General features: G+C 40.9%; 2 protein-coding genes across 5 annotated transcripts; one reads left to right on the top strand and one right to left on the bottom strand.

The window, feature by feature from the left end:
* Positions 1–671: 671 nt before the first annotated feature.
* gcnt3 (glucosaminyl (N-acetyl) transferase 3, mucin type) lies at positions 672–2506 on the top strand. The gene has a single exon (XM_008276786.1). The coding sequence runs from the start codon at positions 789–791 to the stop codon at positions 2079–2081; it is 1293 nt and encodes a 430-aa protein (XP_008275008.1). The 5' UTR covers positions 672–788; the 3' UTR covers positions 2082–2506.
* Positions 2507–2812: 306 nt separating this feature from the next.
* Positions 2813–14027, bottom strand: bnip2 (BCL2 interacting protein 2). 4 transcript variants are annotated; one of them, XM_008276783.1, is made up of 11 exons: positions 13047–14025; positions 10175–10270; positions 9994–10061; positions 8160–8336; positions 6421–6603; positions 6175–6277; positions 5965–6096; positions 5761–5847; positions 5576–5674; positions 4825–4881; positions 2813–3554 (listed from the first exon to the last, which is right to left on the bottom strand). In XM_008276783.1, the coding sequence occupies exons 1-11, from the start codon at positions 13397–13399 to the stop codon at positions 3497–3499; spliced, it is 1413 nt and encodes a 470-aa protein (XP_008275005.1). In that variant the 5' UTR covers positions 13400–14025; the 3' UTR covers positions 2813–3496. The 4 variants fall into 4 exon arrangements, with proteins under 4 accessions (XP_008275005.1, XP_008275006.1, XP_008275007.1 ...); XM_008276784.1 differs by having other exon boundaries at positions 4846–4881; XM_008276785.1 differs by lacking the exon at positions 4825–4881 and having other exon boundaries at positions 13047–14021.
* Positions 14028–14265: the final 238 nt, after the last annotated feature.

Here is a 14265-nt window from a genome sequence, read left to right as displayed (position 1 = left end):
CTGCGCTGAGGTCAAGCAGCACCAGGACTGAAACCCTCAACAACCATCAAAAGCTCACTGAGCTCAGTTTCATTTATGTGGAACTTTAGGAACCCAGACTGGAACTTTATATAGAGGTTGTTATTTTTTTCTTTTGAAATATACACTGTAAGTTGTCATGAATGCTGTTTTGCTCGTCTGACAAAGGTCATGACACAAAACAAGGTGAGACAGCTGTATCCCATGTAGTACTTAAATGACATCACTCTAAATGAGGACCTGCTGCCTCGACTCCTCCTCCCTCCCTCCTCCGCCCGGATCTCTGGTGGGAGGGAGGAGAGGAATCAAGGATGCACAATTAGTCAACTGAGATGAGCCTCAGGTGTGCTGCAGAATGTTTGCAGCATTTGGACTGGAATGGATGCTGTGCCTGTTACAAAAGAAAAGATGAAAATGATTAAAGCTGATTAAGCAGTTTGCTAAAAACAAACAAAAACATCCTATGCCACAACATAAGTTTTATTAAAGTTTATCATTTCCATTCTCTGGTCTGGTTCACACCACAGAATCCCACAATGGTTCATTTATTCACAGCAAACATCGGCGCTGATGTTGAAACTTCCACCAGGATATGCAAAAAAAAAAAAAAGGTCTTTCCACACCTTCCCTGGTCACGCCTCCTTAGGATATAATTCACTTGGCCTTCCTTTATCTAAAGAAGCACTGCAGCCTCTCCTCATTTGGTTAAACTGCTCCAATCTGCGCTGAAGAAAAGCCCACCTGCACTGCAGCCTCTTCCTGGGAAACAAATGGCTTTTGCAAGGTTCACAAAGGGCCACATGTTCCTGAGGACTTTGTGTCTCATCTTCGTGGGGACCTTCCTTGCTTTTGCCCTTTGGGAAGCTGGCTCTGACAGGCAGTCATCGTCTGAGCTCAAAATACCACAGCAGTTCTCCGCTGACCTGCCTGCCTGCTCGGCTATCCTCAGTGGAGACATGGGGGACAGGAAAAAGGAATTAGAAGAGCTTCTGACGTCTAAAAAAAGGACAACTTTCTTCACTGAGGGCTTCTACATGAATGCAACAAAAGACTGCTCAGCATTCATTGAAAACAGAGGTTTCATTACAGAAACTCTCAGTAAAGAGGAGGAAAACTTTCCCATTGCGTACTCAATGGTGATCCATGAGAAGATTGAGATGTTTGAGCGACTTCTGCGAGCTGTGTACGCGCCCCAGAACGTCTACTGCGTACATGTGGACCAGAAGTCCTCTGCAGAGTTTCAGAAAGCTGTGGCGGCCATTGCTTCATGCTTTCCTAATGTGTTTGTAGCCAGCAAGTTAGAACGGGTGGTGTACGCCTCGTGGTCCAGAGTGCAGGCAGATCTGAACTGCATGAAGGATCTGCTGCACTCTCCAGTCAACTGGAGGTACCTGCTGAACACCTGCGGGACAGACTTCCCCATCAAAACAAATGGAGAGATGGTAAAAGCACTGAAGGCCCTCAATGGAAAGAACAGCATGGAGAGTGAAGTCACCAGTGAGTACAAGAAAACCCGCTGGCAGTTTCATTACAACGTCACTGATGGCCTCACAAACACATACGTGCACAAACCTCCCCCGCCCATCAGCAGCCCCATGTTCTCTGGAAATGCCTACTTTGTGGTCACAAGAGCCTTTGTGAAGCACGTGATGGAGGACGGAGAGATTCAAAAGTTTCTGGAGTGGGAGAAGGACACGTACAGCCCTGATGAGCACCTGTGGGCCACCTTGCAGAGGATTCCTTCAGTTCCCGGATCTGTGCCTGCCAGCGACAAGTATGACATCTCAGACATGCAGGCCCTCGCCCGCGTGGTCAAGTGGAGCTATTTAGAAGGAGATATGCAAAAAGGAGCCCCCTACTACCCGTGTACCGGTATTCACAGAAGAGCCGTGTGCGTGTATGGAGTTGGGGACATCAACTGGGTCCTGAGTCAACCTCACCTGCTGGCCAACAAGTTTGATCCTGAGGTTGATGATATTGCCATCAGGTGTGTGGAGTCAATCCTGCATCACAAAGCTTTAGGCCTGGACCCACTGTTACAGCAGCAAGATTCAAACTCCTAGCAAAGCTCCTGATGATTTAAAAGTGTAATTTATCAGTCAGTTCTTCAAACAGGTAAATACTACGGTGTGCCACATTTATTTAAAATATGAAGGATCTTCCACTGAAATATTCTCTTTCTAAGAGCAATTCTAAACATATTCTGGTTGTTAATGTTGTTGTAAGGATACTGTTTTACACCTTTAAGTGGTCTGTGATTTTTAATATGGTCAAGATGTTGGTGTCAATTGTGTTAACTTATTACTAATGTTCCATGGCTTTTAATGATTTCAATGAAATCTGTAATTGTGGTGCCATCTAGTGGAGTCAAAGTGGAAGAGCTCTTCTGGGGAGGGAAAAAAAAACAGAACACTCAGCTGGCACTTTATGTACATCGAGCTAAACCTAATGCAGTCTTGTAATAAAAGTTATATTTCAAAGTTTGAAATTGTTTCCAAGAATGTCTTTTTTTTTTTTTAAAAAAAGATGTGATGCTGTTAAACTGTTCTACTGGCAGCGTTGTCTAAAATGACCCTATAGTTGAAACAAAACCTCCAACAAAAATGATCTATAACCTACTACAGCACTGTTCTATTAGATTGCATTGATTTCAGTAAGGTTTTTCAATAAGTTTAAAAGTGTTTATTTATGAAATCTTGTCACAGTCTTGGGCTTTGGTCATTTTATAGGTTCAGCATTGTCTAGCTTGTGACAACTGGCAGTAAATGGAATAATAAAAAAACAATGCAGTGGGTCTGGGTCCATGGCTTTACTCGGAGGAAATAATAAGACCTACATCTCTGATTCAGATTGTTCCTTTCATAAATGTTCACCCTCCACGAGTGAGAGGGTACATTCAAGTGAGGGGCAAAAAAATCCAACTTTATTTTCCCCAGTAGGCAGGACTTTAACAGAGAACATCAGCAGTGAACGGTGAGAAAGGTGCCGTCAAAACCTGTTCTGTGAAATGCCACTCAAGTGGGTCAGAGACGTAAAATGCAGTTTTAAAATCAGATCAACCATAAAAATATATTAATTTCTCTCCTTTGACACCTTTTTGAATATAAATATACATACATTTAAATGTAATAAAGCAGAACATGCACCAACCACTTGTAACAGAGTGCCTTAAATAAAGTGTAGATACAACAGTGACTAGGAAACACCGATAAGCTAAGTTTGACGGGATATACCAGAGTAAATAAAAAGGATTAAAAACATTTCAGACAGCATGTGGACAAAATGTTGAAGATCAAACTGCTTGATACACAAATACAGCAACGACAACAAAAAAAACAGTTCCACAATGTAACAGGCAGCATCGTGTCGAAAAGGCACTTTCCTGACGCAAAGAGGTCTCCAGTCACATAAACGTAGGAGTGGCTGCAGCTCTAAACATTCATCGTTCTCCTCCACGTCGTGGGGGTTCGAGCGGGGGTCACTCTGGAACAGCGGCGGTGGCGATCTCCGCTTTGCCGTGCATGTCCTGGTCGATTCTGCAGACAGATTCGACAGCGATGAGACGTCTGTGTGGCTGGGATCTAACACTGATCAGGTCACTACGCTACCCAGATACGCAATTTTTTTGTATAATCAAATCATGATGTGTGATCAGTGCATGAACACAATCACAGATGGAATTCTTAAATGTAATGTATGAAATTTGGGGATTTGACACCCATTTCAAAAATTACAAAATAAACAATAACTAAAATAACATTTTTCTGTAGGCTCTTAAAATATCTTCAGTATGTAGACAACCTGCTTATCTCCAAGTGCTTTCATTGTCCACAGCAGACTGTACTTCTGTTAATAATGTCAAGAAAAAAGACCTGGTCCAGCTAATTGTGGCATAGTTTTATCCGCTGTTTCTCTAAAACGGCACGATCATCATTCTTTTCCAATGTTCCAACATCCCTTATCAGCAAATTAATCACCTCAGCAAGTGTACACTCAATACTTATCAGAAATGAGCAGATTATTTCTGTGTGCATGAGCGAGGCTGACAAAAGTCTCGGGTAAATTACCAAACATGAGTAGGGAGTGGGTATGCAGTGAGTCATGCAAAGAGCGGACAGCGTGAACAAGCGGTGTTCAGTGAGAGCCGGTTACTGAGGAGAACCATGTGAGGACATGGTTTAAGTGCAACCACACACCACAGTGACTAAGTCGAACTACTTCCCTGTGCTTCCGCCCCATTCAGTCGCACAAACATTAACAGACTTCCCAAACGCCAACCACCTTAAATTCTGCACCTCTTTTTTTTTTTCTTTAACCAAACACATGCAGGTAAGTGCAACTGGATGCTTCCACCTCCACATCAAAACACATTTAGCTTCTTCCAAACTATTCTGACTTGTTTTTGACTTGAACTTGTTAACTAGCATCCCAGTGCATTAAGGTTATCCTTTCAAAAATAACATTTAAACCATGAACAGATAGCTGACTTTACTTAGAGAACAAACTTAACATGAACTGGCTTTGTGATGAACTTCACATATTGGCTCAGAAAAGAAATAAAGTTGGTTAAACAGTCACCAAGGCACCTATTTATGAGAATCAACCAGCTATTTACTTTATGCATTATCAGCTGAGAGGAAAACGTGGTACATTGAGGAGGCACGTTGCTGATTTGGGCCAGGAGGTAACAGAAAATCATCCAACTACAGAGATATAGGAGAGAATTAGGTGTCTTGGTGCATTTCCGTAAGCCAACTGATCATTTCATTGTTAGTTAAATGAAATGCAAAGGATGCGGAGACTGACCCTGGGTGAAAGTGCGTATACCTTTTATGGCTTTTCCTATTTTTTTCGTCGTCAAACCTTAAGAAGGGGGGCAGGGAAATGGGGTTAAAGAAAGGAAAATACACAGCCAACAGCAACCACAGATGCAAAAGAGCAAAACATTTTCACTGAGTCACGATGATTATTTGTGCTGCCTTTTGACATGACAAGACAAAGTCTGCTGCACGTTGGGCCGCATCGAGGAAGAATACAGCGCGAGCAGTTCCCCAGCATAAGATCAATAGATGAAGCATATCAGCAAAGGTTTACACTATAAATGAAGAATAGATCAATAGAAGTTTATCAAAGTAATCTCGATTACATGTTGACACTGTGTACAATGACACTTGGAAAAGAATTTTGATATGTGAACTCTGCACCCGGATCTCTTCTCCATTGTATTATGCACAATGTAGGCATGACAGTAATGCTTCTGGGCATTACGCAGGCAGCATCTCCTGCCTGAGAACAACTGGCAGACAGTGCATTGTGTACATTTTTAAATAAATCAAACACCCATGATATCTTGTGAAGACTGACCACCCAGGAAGAGCACAACGCTGTAGCGCCACCTACAGTAATACTTGAATGCTTACTCTTCCACCACCTATTTGTATAGATCCAATCAGAAGGTCTGAACCACAATTCAGTTATGGCTTTGACTTTATGTTGCTTAACTTGTATGCACCATATTACATGTTTTCAAACCGTGCTGATGTGTTCCCATACTTACTGTTTGATACAATCCGGTATGGACACGTACTCCATTGGAACTAGTTCAGCAAGGTCTGTCAAGCTGTACACGTACTTGATTTTCTGACTAAATTTGGAGCTGTGAAAAAGAAACAGGAAATGTCACAATCTAAAGATGACCTAAAAATATATTCACTTCTTTGTTTTAATGACCTTAAACATTACCTTATAAAAGGTTTTGTGAGCGCAAGCAGGGTGCGAATAAACCAGGAGGGGTGCACGATTATCAAGGACTTCAAATTCTTCCGTAACCTGCACAGAAACAGTAATAAGAGGTGTCGATTAACTACACAATCCATGTGACGATACAGTTTTAAGACTGGCCTCACAGAATGGGGGAAGCCTTTCTTGCAAGTCATGACCACTCACCTCCTATCGATCTGCTGATAACACTTTCTGAGCCAGCCGACAGTCGGCATCTTTTTCCGAGAGGTTGCCCCATTTAAATACACAATCATATAGTTCTCAGCAACCAAAAGCTCCAGTGTGCCGATGACATACCTGCGACAGGAAGATCCCGTTAGCGATGGCTGTAAAGTGTGTGCTCTACGGCCCATAGAAACTCAAATCAACACTCACTTGAATAAATTGTCCATGATGTATCTGTAATTTGGTTGATTGCTCTCAGGCATAAAGCACACAGCAAACACAATTATGGCATTCAGACCGTCTCCGTAGTAGCCTGCAGTGACAATAAAAACATCAAAAATGAATGTTGCAACAATAAAACATCTTTTTTAGGAAATACTACCCATGTCAGACACTTGTGTAATATGACCTGTGGTCCTGTAAATAAAAAAACAACAAAGACATAAAATGACTGACCTCCATGACTGATAACCCTCTTGTAAGGTTCAATAGCCTTCATGTCCACTCTGTGCTCCTGGTCTCCAATACGAAACACCCTCCAGCGTCGACCCTCCTCCCTCTCCTCCAAGGCTGAGAACTCCTGCACTGACTCCACACCTTTTTGCAGCAGCTCTGTGGTTTTTGGCTTAGGGAGGTCATCTGAAGGAGAAGAGGTACTTTAAACCTACAGACTGAACACTGTAACCCTTGGATATGATCAAATCAGATCTATTTAGATCAAATGTAATAAAATTGTCAGATCGCTCCATTAAACATGTTAACTTTTCAAACACATGCATTGGATTTGTTTTTTCTTTAATCTTCTGAATCTTGATGGCATGCTTTTTCTCTAAATCAGCACCGACAATCAAACGTCCAATTCCACGTGTCCCTTTTGCTTTTTTCCAAAGAGGAAAATTCCTGATATTTTATTGTACTGCATCCACATGTCACAGTATAATAAATAGACATAAACGTATCAAACACTTGCAACACATCACTGCTGTAAAATACCTGAGGACTCCTGTGGATGTTTTGCAGGATGATTAGCTGCATTATGGGAAGAATGTCTTTTTCGTATATGATGCAGACATCAAGCAAAGTGTCCAAATGATCACGTATATCAAGCATGCAGCAAGCAGAATCAAAAATAACCAAGTGGTGCAACAAAATCACAACAACGCATGTTATGAGGAGTTTTCTGTGAACAGCCTATTTCCAAAATATACCCAATTTATGATACTGATATGGTATCCCCACATGGAGATCTACACTGAAAATAAATGATAATATAGTCATTGTTTATAAAATGGTATAACACATAAAAATTAAAAATCATGTGAAATATTTTTCAAGTGGCAAAATGCCAAATATGTACGCTTTCAATTAAACACGAAATTCATTAGGTTCATACGTATCATGCTAAAATGTCTTAATTTGTTGTTCAATTTCTTGTGGTTCTTGAAAATGTGACACATTGACTGACTAATAATCACCGGCACAAATGTTAAAATGAACTGCAGCATTACAGTGCCAACTAAACCACAAGTGACAAGCTGCTATTGTTTCTTCCAACGTAGGGAAATTTTGACAGAAAGGAAAATGACACGAGCAAAAAACATGAAGTGCAAATGAAAGGGTGTGAAACACGAAAAAAACCCCATGATTTGTTTGAAGAACTGAAGACATGATCTGGACAACAAGGGTTGATTGACTCATGGTTTGCAGTAAAGAAAATGAAGGCTGTCCAGGAGACCTTACCACAAGGAAGAGAGAAACCTGTTGCTGGCCTGCAGCCTGTTTCCAGGCAGAGCATGGAAACAATTCTTCCAAAGTGAAAAAGAGGAAGGCAGCAGTTTGGAAACACAAAAACAACAAAGCATATTTTAACTACACTTCAGGCAGTCAGCTGCCTAAGCAAACCTGTTCAATCAAAGGAAGAAAATGCCATTGCTAAGAATCAGGAAATAAAAGCTCCTGTTCAACAAGCCGGCCATTAAACCCAAGGACAGAGCTTTTTATAAATATCCACCTTGGACATCAACTGGGTAAAGCTGGAAAGTTTTCTTTGCACCTTCCACCTCATCATTCAAATGTTACTGTTAAATCTTCTGTATTATCATCAGGGAAAACTGAAACAAACAAGGTTGACAGATAGTACCTAAGTACTAAAGCTAAGGTCTTGTCATTGTCTTCACGTGATGTAAAACCCTTACCTTCCCATTCAAACTCATTGCTGTTGTCTGAGGGAGTGTCTATGTCGTCCAGGTCCAGCTCTGTGCTTTCATCCAGCTCATCAGAGAGAAGCGAACCTTCACTGCGGTCAAGTGTAAGACTGATGTCTGGGGCTGCAAGTTTTTTCTTGGCCTTCTTGCCGTGGGTCATTGCATAGCCTAGGGTAGATGCCAAATCATTAGTAGTTATACAGTTACACTGTGAGAACAATTTAAGGATAGGTTCAGATTTTTTAAAGTCGGTTATAACGCAATAATCACATACAATGAAGAGTTATTTTCCTAAAGCAACTATAATTTCAGCAGGGGTGGGTATCATTAAGAGTTAAGTGGCACATCTTATTTTAATGATACCACTTATCAATTCACTACTTTAACAATTCTCTTATTGGTTCTTTTAATTTTGCTTTTTTGAAGAAACACATTTTAACAATCTCTCTAAGGTAAACTCCCTCTCTTTCACTGTTCATTTTTAACTAAAACATTTAATGCTGGACTTTTTCCTTGACACATTTTTACTCTGCAGGATAAATAGTTAAAAAAAACCAAGTACTTCTTCTACCACTGCTAATACCAACATTCAGTAAGAGAAAGAGTGACGATAAAGCAAGACAGTGTCACTAAATCCCTCTGCTCTGAAGCTGTAAATTTCTGACTGACCGTTCAGATGATGCTCTGACCATTTCAGATTGAATTTGTAAACACACCCACATGTAAACAATCATCTGGATAATGGCTACTCATTAACCCATGTTCGCATAATTTAGTTAACTCCGTGTGAGGGCTCTAGGCTACTAGCACACATAATATACTTGCTACAATGACAGATGAACTAGAAGCTAATCAGTGGAAAAACACATTTCACTGCCTGTATGAGACAAACTTTCACTGGATGTTCTTGAAAGCTAAAGACTTGTTGCAGTTGTGGCAATAAGTATAGTAAGCATCAACTGTACTGGAGTGTAACCACACTTGTGAATGGTAACTTCTCTCTGAGTGACATTAAGAGCGGGGTGTGTGTGTGTGTGTGTGTGTGTGTGTGTGTGTGTGTGTGTGTGTGTGTGTGTGTGTCTGACAGAAAAAGCTGGCCTCGCCCTTTGCACACAGGCTTTGAGGTAGAGAACTCTTTCAGATTGAGAAAAGCAAAAATGCCTCATGGATGAATATCAAACAGACTTGGTGAGATAAACCATGCAACGTAATGTTTATGTAGCAATAATAAATCGTCTATTTTCTTAATTTTTCCAGTACCGACAGCACAACCCATAATGTTAGAGCTTGTTAATCTCTGGTAATTTATCCCCAAGACATGTTTCATACCAGGTTTTGATACTCATCCTTAAATTTAAAGGATTGTGGACACGATTTCAGAGAGTTGGTTTGAGCAAAAGTGTTATCTAAAGTTCAGCCACATTTATTCTGAAACTTTAAAAGTCTGAGTCACACAGATCAAGTGGGATCTTTAATGTTACAGTCTTAGTTTGACAAGATTCAACATTACCCCCTTATCTTAATATCATTCCACTGCAGCTCTGTAAAGAAAACACTGCCTGAGAGGATTTCAAACTCAAAAGACCACCTTAGAAAATATCATTTTCCATGGGTGTCTCACACTGCTGTGGCTTCATATGACTTTTAGCTGAACTTTGCGCAAACAAGAATGAACAGTGATCATTACAGCAACCGATAATTCTCTTAACATTCATATATGAAGTGTGACATTTAAGATTAACTTGAGAAAAAATGTGAACATGTTCTTTAATAGTCTCCTCGGTCACTGCAGCAGTGTATTAGTGTAGTCCTGTGTTGTCATTACCAGCGTCTCCCTCCTCAGAGGTTCCTGCGAAAAGGTCATCTTCAAGCTCCTCTTCTTCTGGGAGGGGCCTAATATTCAAGCAGAAGGTAATCTTGGCTACAGTACGTCTACGGTTCATGTAACTTTCAGAACATGTGATGGAAAGCTATGAAGTCTGATGCATGCGTGATGGACACAATACCTTGGAAAGTCCTCATCCTGCCACTCTTCCTTAAGTTCAACTCCTTCCATTCTTAAGCGGGCCTCTGTTGTGGCGACTGACTCTTGACGCTCAAGGCTGAGAAAGAAAACACAAAAAAAGTTATGCAATCTTTCATGCTTAATGGCCTCTAATTGCTAAAAGGTATTCTTGAGCTACAGATCTATTAGGATCAGGAGCAGGGCAAGCAAAGATTATGTGTCAAATCCAAAGACATAATTGGTCATCTTTCAGTGGTGACTTGTACAATCCTGAAAGGATTACGGGGGAAATGTTAAAGTTCTACTGATTTGCTAAGAGTCAAATACAATTTTTGTTCTGCGGTTAATACCAAAACAACTGAAAGCTTCACAGCGTTAGTGAAGAATAAGCACATAAACTTAGTTGAACAAAAGCATGTGATTATACACTTAGCAAATAAGTGTGGAAACTGTCATAAACACTTTGATTTAGATTTTAAAGGATTTATTGCCCCAGCATGAATGAAATTTCATTTATATCTGCTCTACTGATGTGTAAGGTATATAATACATTTCCTCAACTTCTATAAAAGCTAGATCAACAACTTCTGAAATCTGACTATATGTTTGTGCTGGTTTGTAATATATAAACAGAAAAAAAATCTATAACTAACTATTAATAACACATTCAGTACTTTAACAGGATTCTTATGTTATCCGTCCAGTTATTCCTATAAATTGTCTTTTTAGTTTGGTTGTGTTTGTTGTTTTTCACTATCCCTCCAAAATACAAATTAAACCTTTTCCTCCGTTTGCACTGCTTAAGATTTTAGTCACAATGCCTGTGATATGAGAGAAGCCCAACTTCATGTCACTTTTGCATTCAAGCATTTTTTGCAACTCAAAAGCAGCATTTCCTATGTCCCCCTGGCTTTTTGGATAGACCTTAAACTTGCACTATTTACTATAAAAGGCAGAAACACGTTTTCATGTGCTGTACCTAATCTCAGCAAAATGGGAAAAGCCCTGTTTACGTATGTGGCTCTTAACCATCACAGCAATCCAAAAAGCTAACATATCCTTATAGCGTTTTGTTTCTCCAACAAACCAAACTTTAGGTTCATATGAGAAGAAAACAACCAGGATACCTTTGTTACACCAGGCAGCGAGGGACAGATGCTGTGCATTGCGCCGCTAATCATTATGTGACACACAGTCTCATGTTTGAGAATCTCCTCAAGAGTTTCAGCTCGCAACTGGCCACATAATCAGATCACTGGCTTCTTGAAAAGCTTACAAGCTTAGTTTGTAAACCATAAGACTACTTGCTAATGCTGACCATGGTATCAGTATCTTTGCTGTACAGAGCTGGCTTTGATGCACTAATCATGTACGCGACTCTATTCGTGCTCCAGACATAAAAACATGCTGGGCATTTAGTGCTCAACATTTCATAAGGTATAAGTGTAGCTGTCTGCTTATACACAGCTCTAATCCCCACATTACATGTGAAATCCAATGGCTACAGGAATGTGTTTTTTTTAAAGGAACCATTGCAAATAAAAGTGCACTGGCTGCATGTAAATGGAATTAGCTACAGTAGGAAGACAAAGGATGGATGACAGCTTAACAACTACACCAATAATGAAGAGCTAAATTAAGATGCAGATCAATGATGGATGGTTTGACTACGGTGACACCTCTTGGCTGAGGCTTCCCTCAAGGCACTTCACATATACAACGTACATTCCATGCTAATTTAAAGAAATGTCAAGACCAAGTTAAATGTTTGAAAGGATGTCTGTCTGAGCTAAAAGAATTCAGGTGTCTTGACCATGATTGTATCCATACTGCTGGGATCATTATTCTGTGATATGATTCTTTTCTTCGTCTGCAGCTCTTCTTTGCTGTCTTTTTGTTTTCATTACAAAAGATGTTAGGATTAATTAGTACCGTATATCTGAATGTAGTACAGTGCAATCTGGTTATACATGTTACAAGAGTTTGAGAGAAAGTTTGCCAAGGATGGTCCTGTGTATGACATTCTATTATACATAAATGAGTATGTCAGAGAGTGAGTGGCCTATTTTGCTTTTAGGGAAGTTCTCTTTAAGTGTAAACTGATAACACTTCTGTCAATAAAACAGCTAGTTATTCGACATGAGGATTAAACATCCATCTTATCCTTTCACACAAATAAACAACAACATGGCAGACATTTCCAAAAGTAATTAAAATGCTGATTTGTAACAGTTTTGCAACTTCAGTGATGTGCACAAACTTGTAATGAGCGGCTGCGTATGTGATGTAGCTCTGCTGTTGTTGTTTTTGTTTACAGCGTGCAAGAGAAATGTTCATGAAACAATGTGGGAAGTTTTCATGTCCAAATCTACGACCCTGTTGTACTGGATTGCATTATAATGTGGTATACCTTTAATCTAGCATGCAGCTTTACTTACTACCCCAGCCAGGAGAATGGCAAAAGGTTTGGAAAGGACACGTCCGCACCTTTTATTAGTGCCTGTTTGCAGGTTAAGCACTGATTTGGAAAAATATCTGGATGCCTCCTGAAAACAGGTTGTATGCCTAAAAGCAAGCATTGGTTCCTGTAATTATATTTCTTTCTGGGATCTGCGCCCCACAGTAAGAGAAGGTCTTCACGTAAGAGGCTGAACACATAAATAGAATGAAATAACAGGGGATCGCTGGCCTGTCAAACGACTTTTAAATGCAGTGGACTGAAAAACATTAGACTTGTCATCCGGCTCAGGTGGACGGCATGCTGGGAGAACAACATTCCTGCAAAGGAGCGATGAAACCTGAACCTTGCTAATGTTTTTTTTTTTTTTTTTAGGTTGCCAACCTGCAGAGCAAACACCAGAATGTATACAGACCTTCCTATGAGTCCAGATGGTGAGCGAGGCTGAGGAAGGCCGACCGGAGTGGAGACTCTCTCCCCCGGCACATTGTCTGGAGTTGTCCTTTCCTGTGGCGTACCTCTGGACTTGGTCATACTGTCTTGATATGCCTCTTCTCCCGTCTCAACTGTAGATGCTGTGCTATTCTGCAATTCGCTTAATTCCTCTTCATCGCCTTCTCCCGATACTCCGGAAGATGAGGGGCTGGAAGTCTGCCTGTTGCCCAAATCCTCGTGAGTCCTCCTGGGTGTGACAAACTCTTGGCTGCTATTGTTTAAATTCATATCACTAACACCCTTCAGCACCGCTTCACTCTCGATCACATCCATGAGTTTCTCTGGTCGCCCTGCTGCCAGAGCGGGTCAGAGTTTAAGAGTCCGACAGACAAAAAGAGTTTAAAAAAAACACCGCGCAACTAGTCGCCCGAATTAATCAAACCGCTAAGTCTGACTTACACAACTTCTTTAGAAGTTTTTTGGCTAGCTGGCTAGCTGACGTCCGCCGCACAGCTACACAAGAGACGTGTTGCTAACAGCTAGCTATGGCAACTAACAGCATATCTTATTAACCAAATAGTGTCAAATGTCACACAGGCTGCACAGATAGTCACCTTTCCTAAATGCGTCACAGTGTGAAGTCGGGAGTCCAAAAGTGTGCTAGCTTTGCATGAGCAGCGGTCCTACTTATCAGCTTCCTTCCTTCCTTCCTCCCAAGTCAGAATGCTCTCCTGCGGACGTAACAGACGTTAGTCACGCTAGCTCCGGGGCTACAGTTAGCTACCGTAGCCAGCAGCCAAAGCAAAAGGTAAGCTATGTTGTCCACCTAACGCCGACTGTTACAAATTAAATAAAGCCAACTGTCAACTAAGAAACAACGTGATTCCGTGGGTCCATGTTACGTATAAAGCCACCCTCCCGCTTGTTTAAACTGCCGAGTTTTCCGGCATCAATCTCAGCAACGGCAGAGTTAGCTGTTTGCTAACAGCGCGAGCGAACATTGTGTTGTTACTCGGCCACCTAGCGGTGCACGGATCTCTGTGGAGTCGTCACTCGTGTTTCCTGCAGGTTTGTATCTGAACTTTCTGCATGTATCTCAAGTTAGATGCGTTATTAGAATCTCGACACATTAGGGGTTTTGTCCAGCACAGCGGACCTCGTATTTTAACCTGATAATTGCACCATTTTCAAGTTAAATG

Source organism: Stegastes partitus, unplaced genomic scaffold, assembly GCF_000690725.1.
Source record: "Stegastes partitus isolate 25-593 unplaced genomic scaffold, Stegastes_partitus-1.0.2 Scaffold81, whole genome shotgun sequence".
Classification (NCBI taxonomy): Eukaryota; Metazoa; Chordata; class Actinopteri; family Pomacentridae; genus Stegastes; species Stegastes partitus.
The sequence above is the reverse complement of the archived record's forward strand: the minus strand, read 5'-3'. Positions and strand labels throughout refer to the sequence as shown.

Coding starts and splice junctions, on each gene's coding strand:
- bnip2 (XM_008276782.1), bottom strand. CDS start 13,399: ATGGATGTGATCGAGAGTGAAGCGGTGCTGAAGGGTGTTAGTGATATG. Junction 6,604..8,159: donor CAATGAGTTTGAATGGGAAG/GTAAGGGTTTTA, acceptor CTTCTCCTTCAG/ATGACCTCCCTAAGCCAAAA. Junction 6,278..6,420: donor GAGGGTTATCAGTCATGGAG/GTCAGTCATTTT, acceptor TTGTCACTGCAG/GCTACTACGGAGACGGTCTG.
- gcnt3 (XM_008276786.1), top strand. CDS start 789: ATGGCTTTTGCAAGGTTCACAAAGGGCCACATGTTCCTGAGGACTTTG.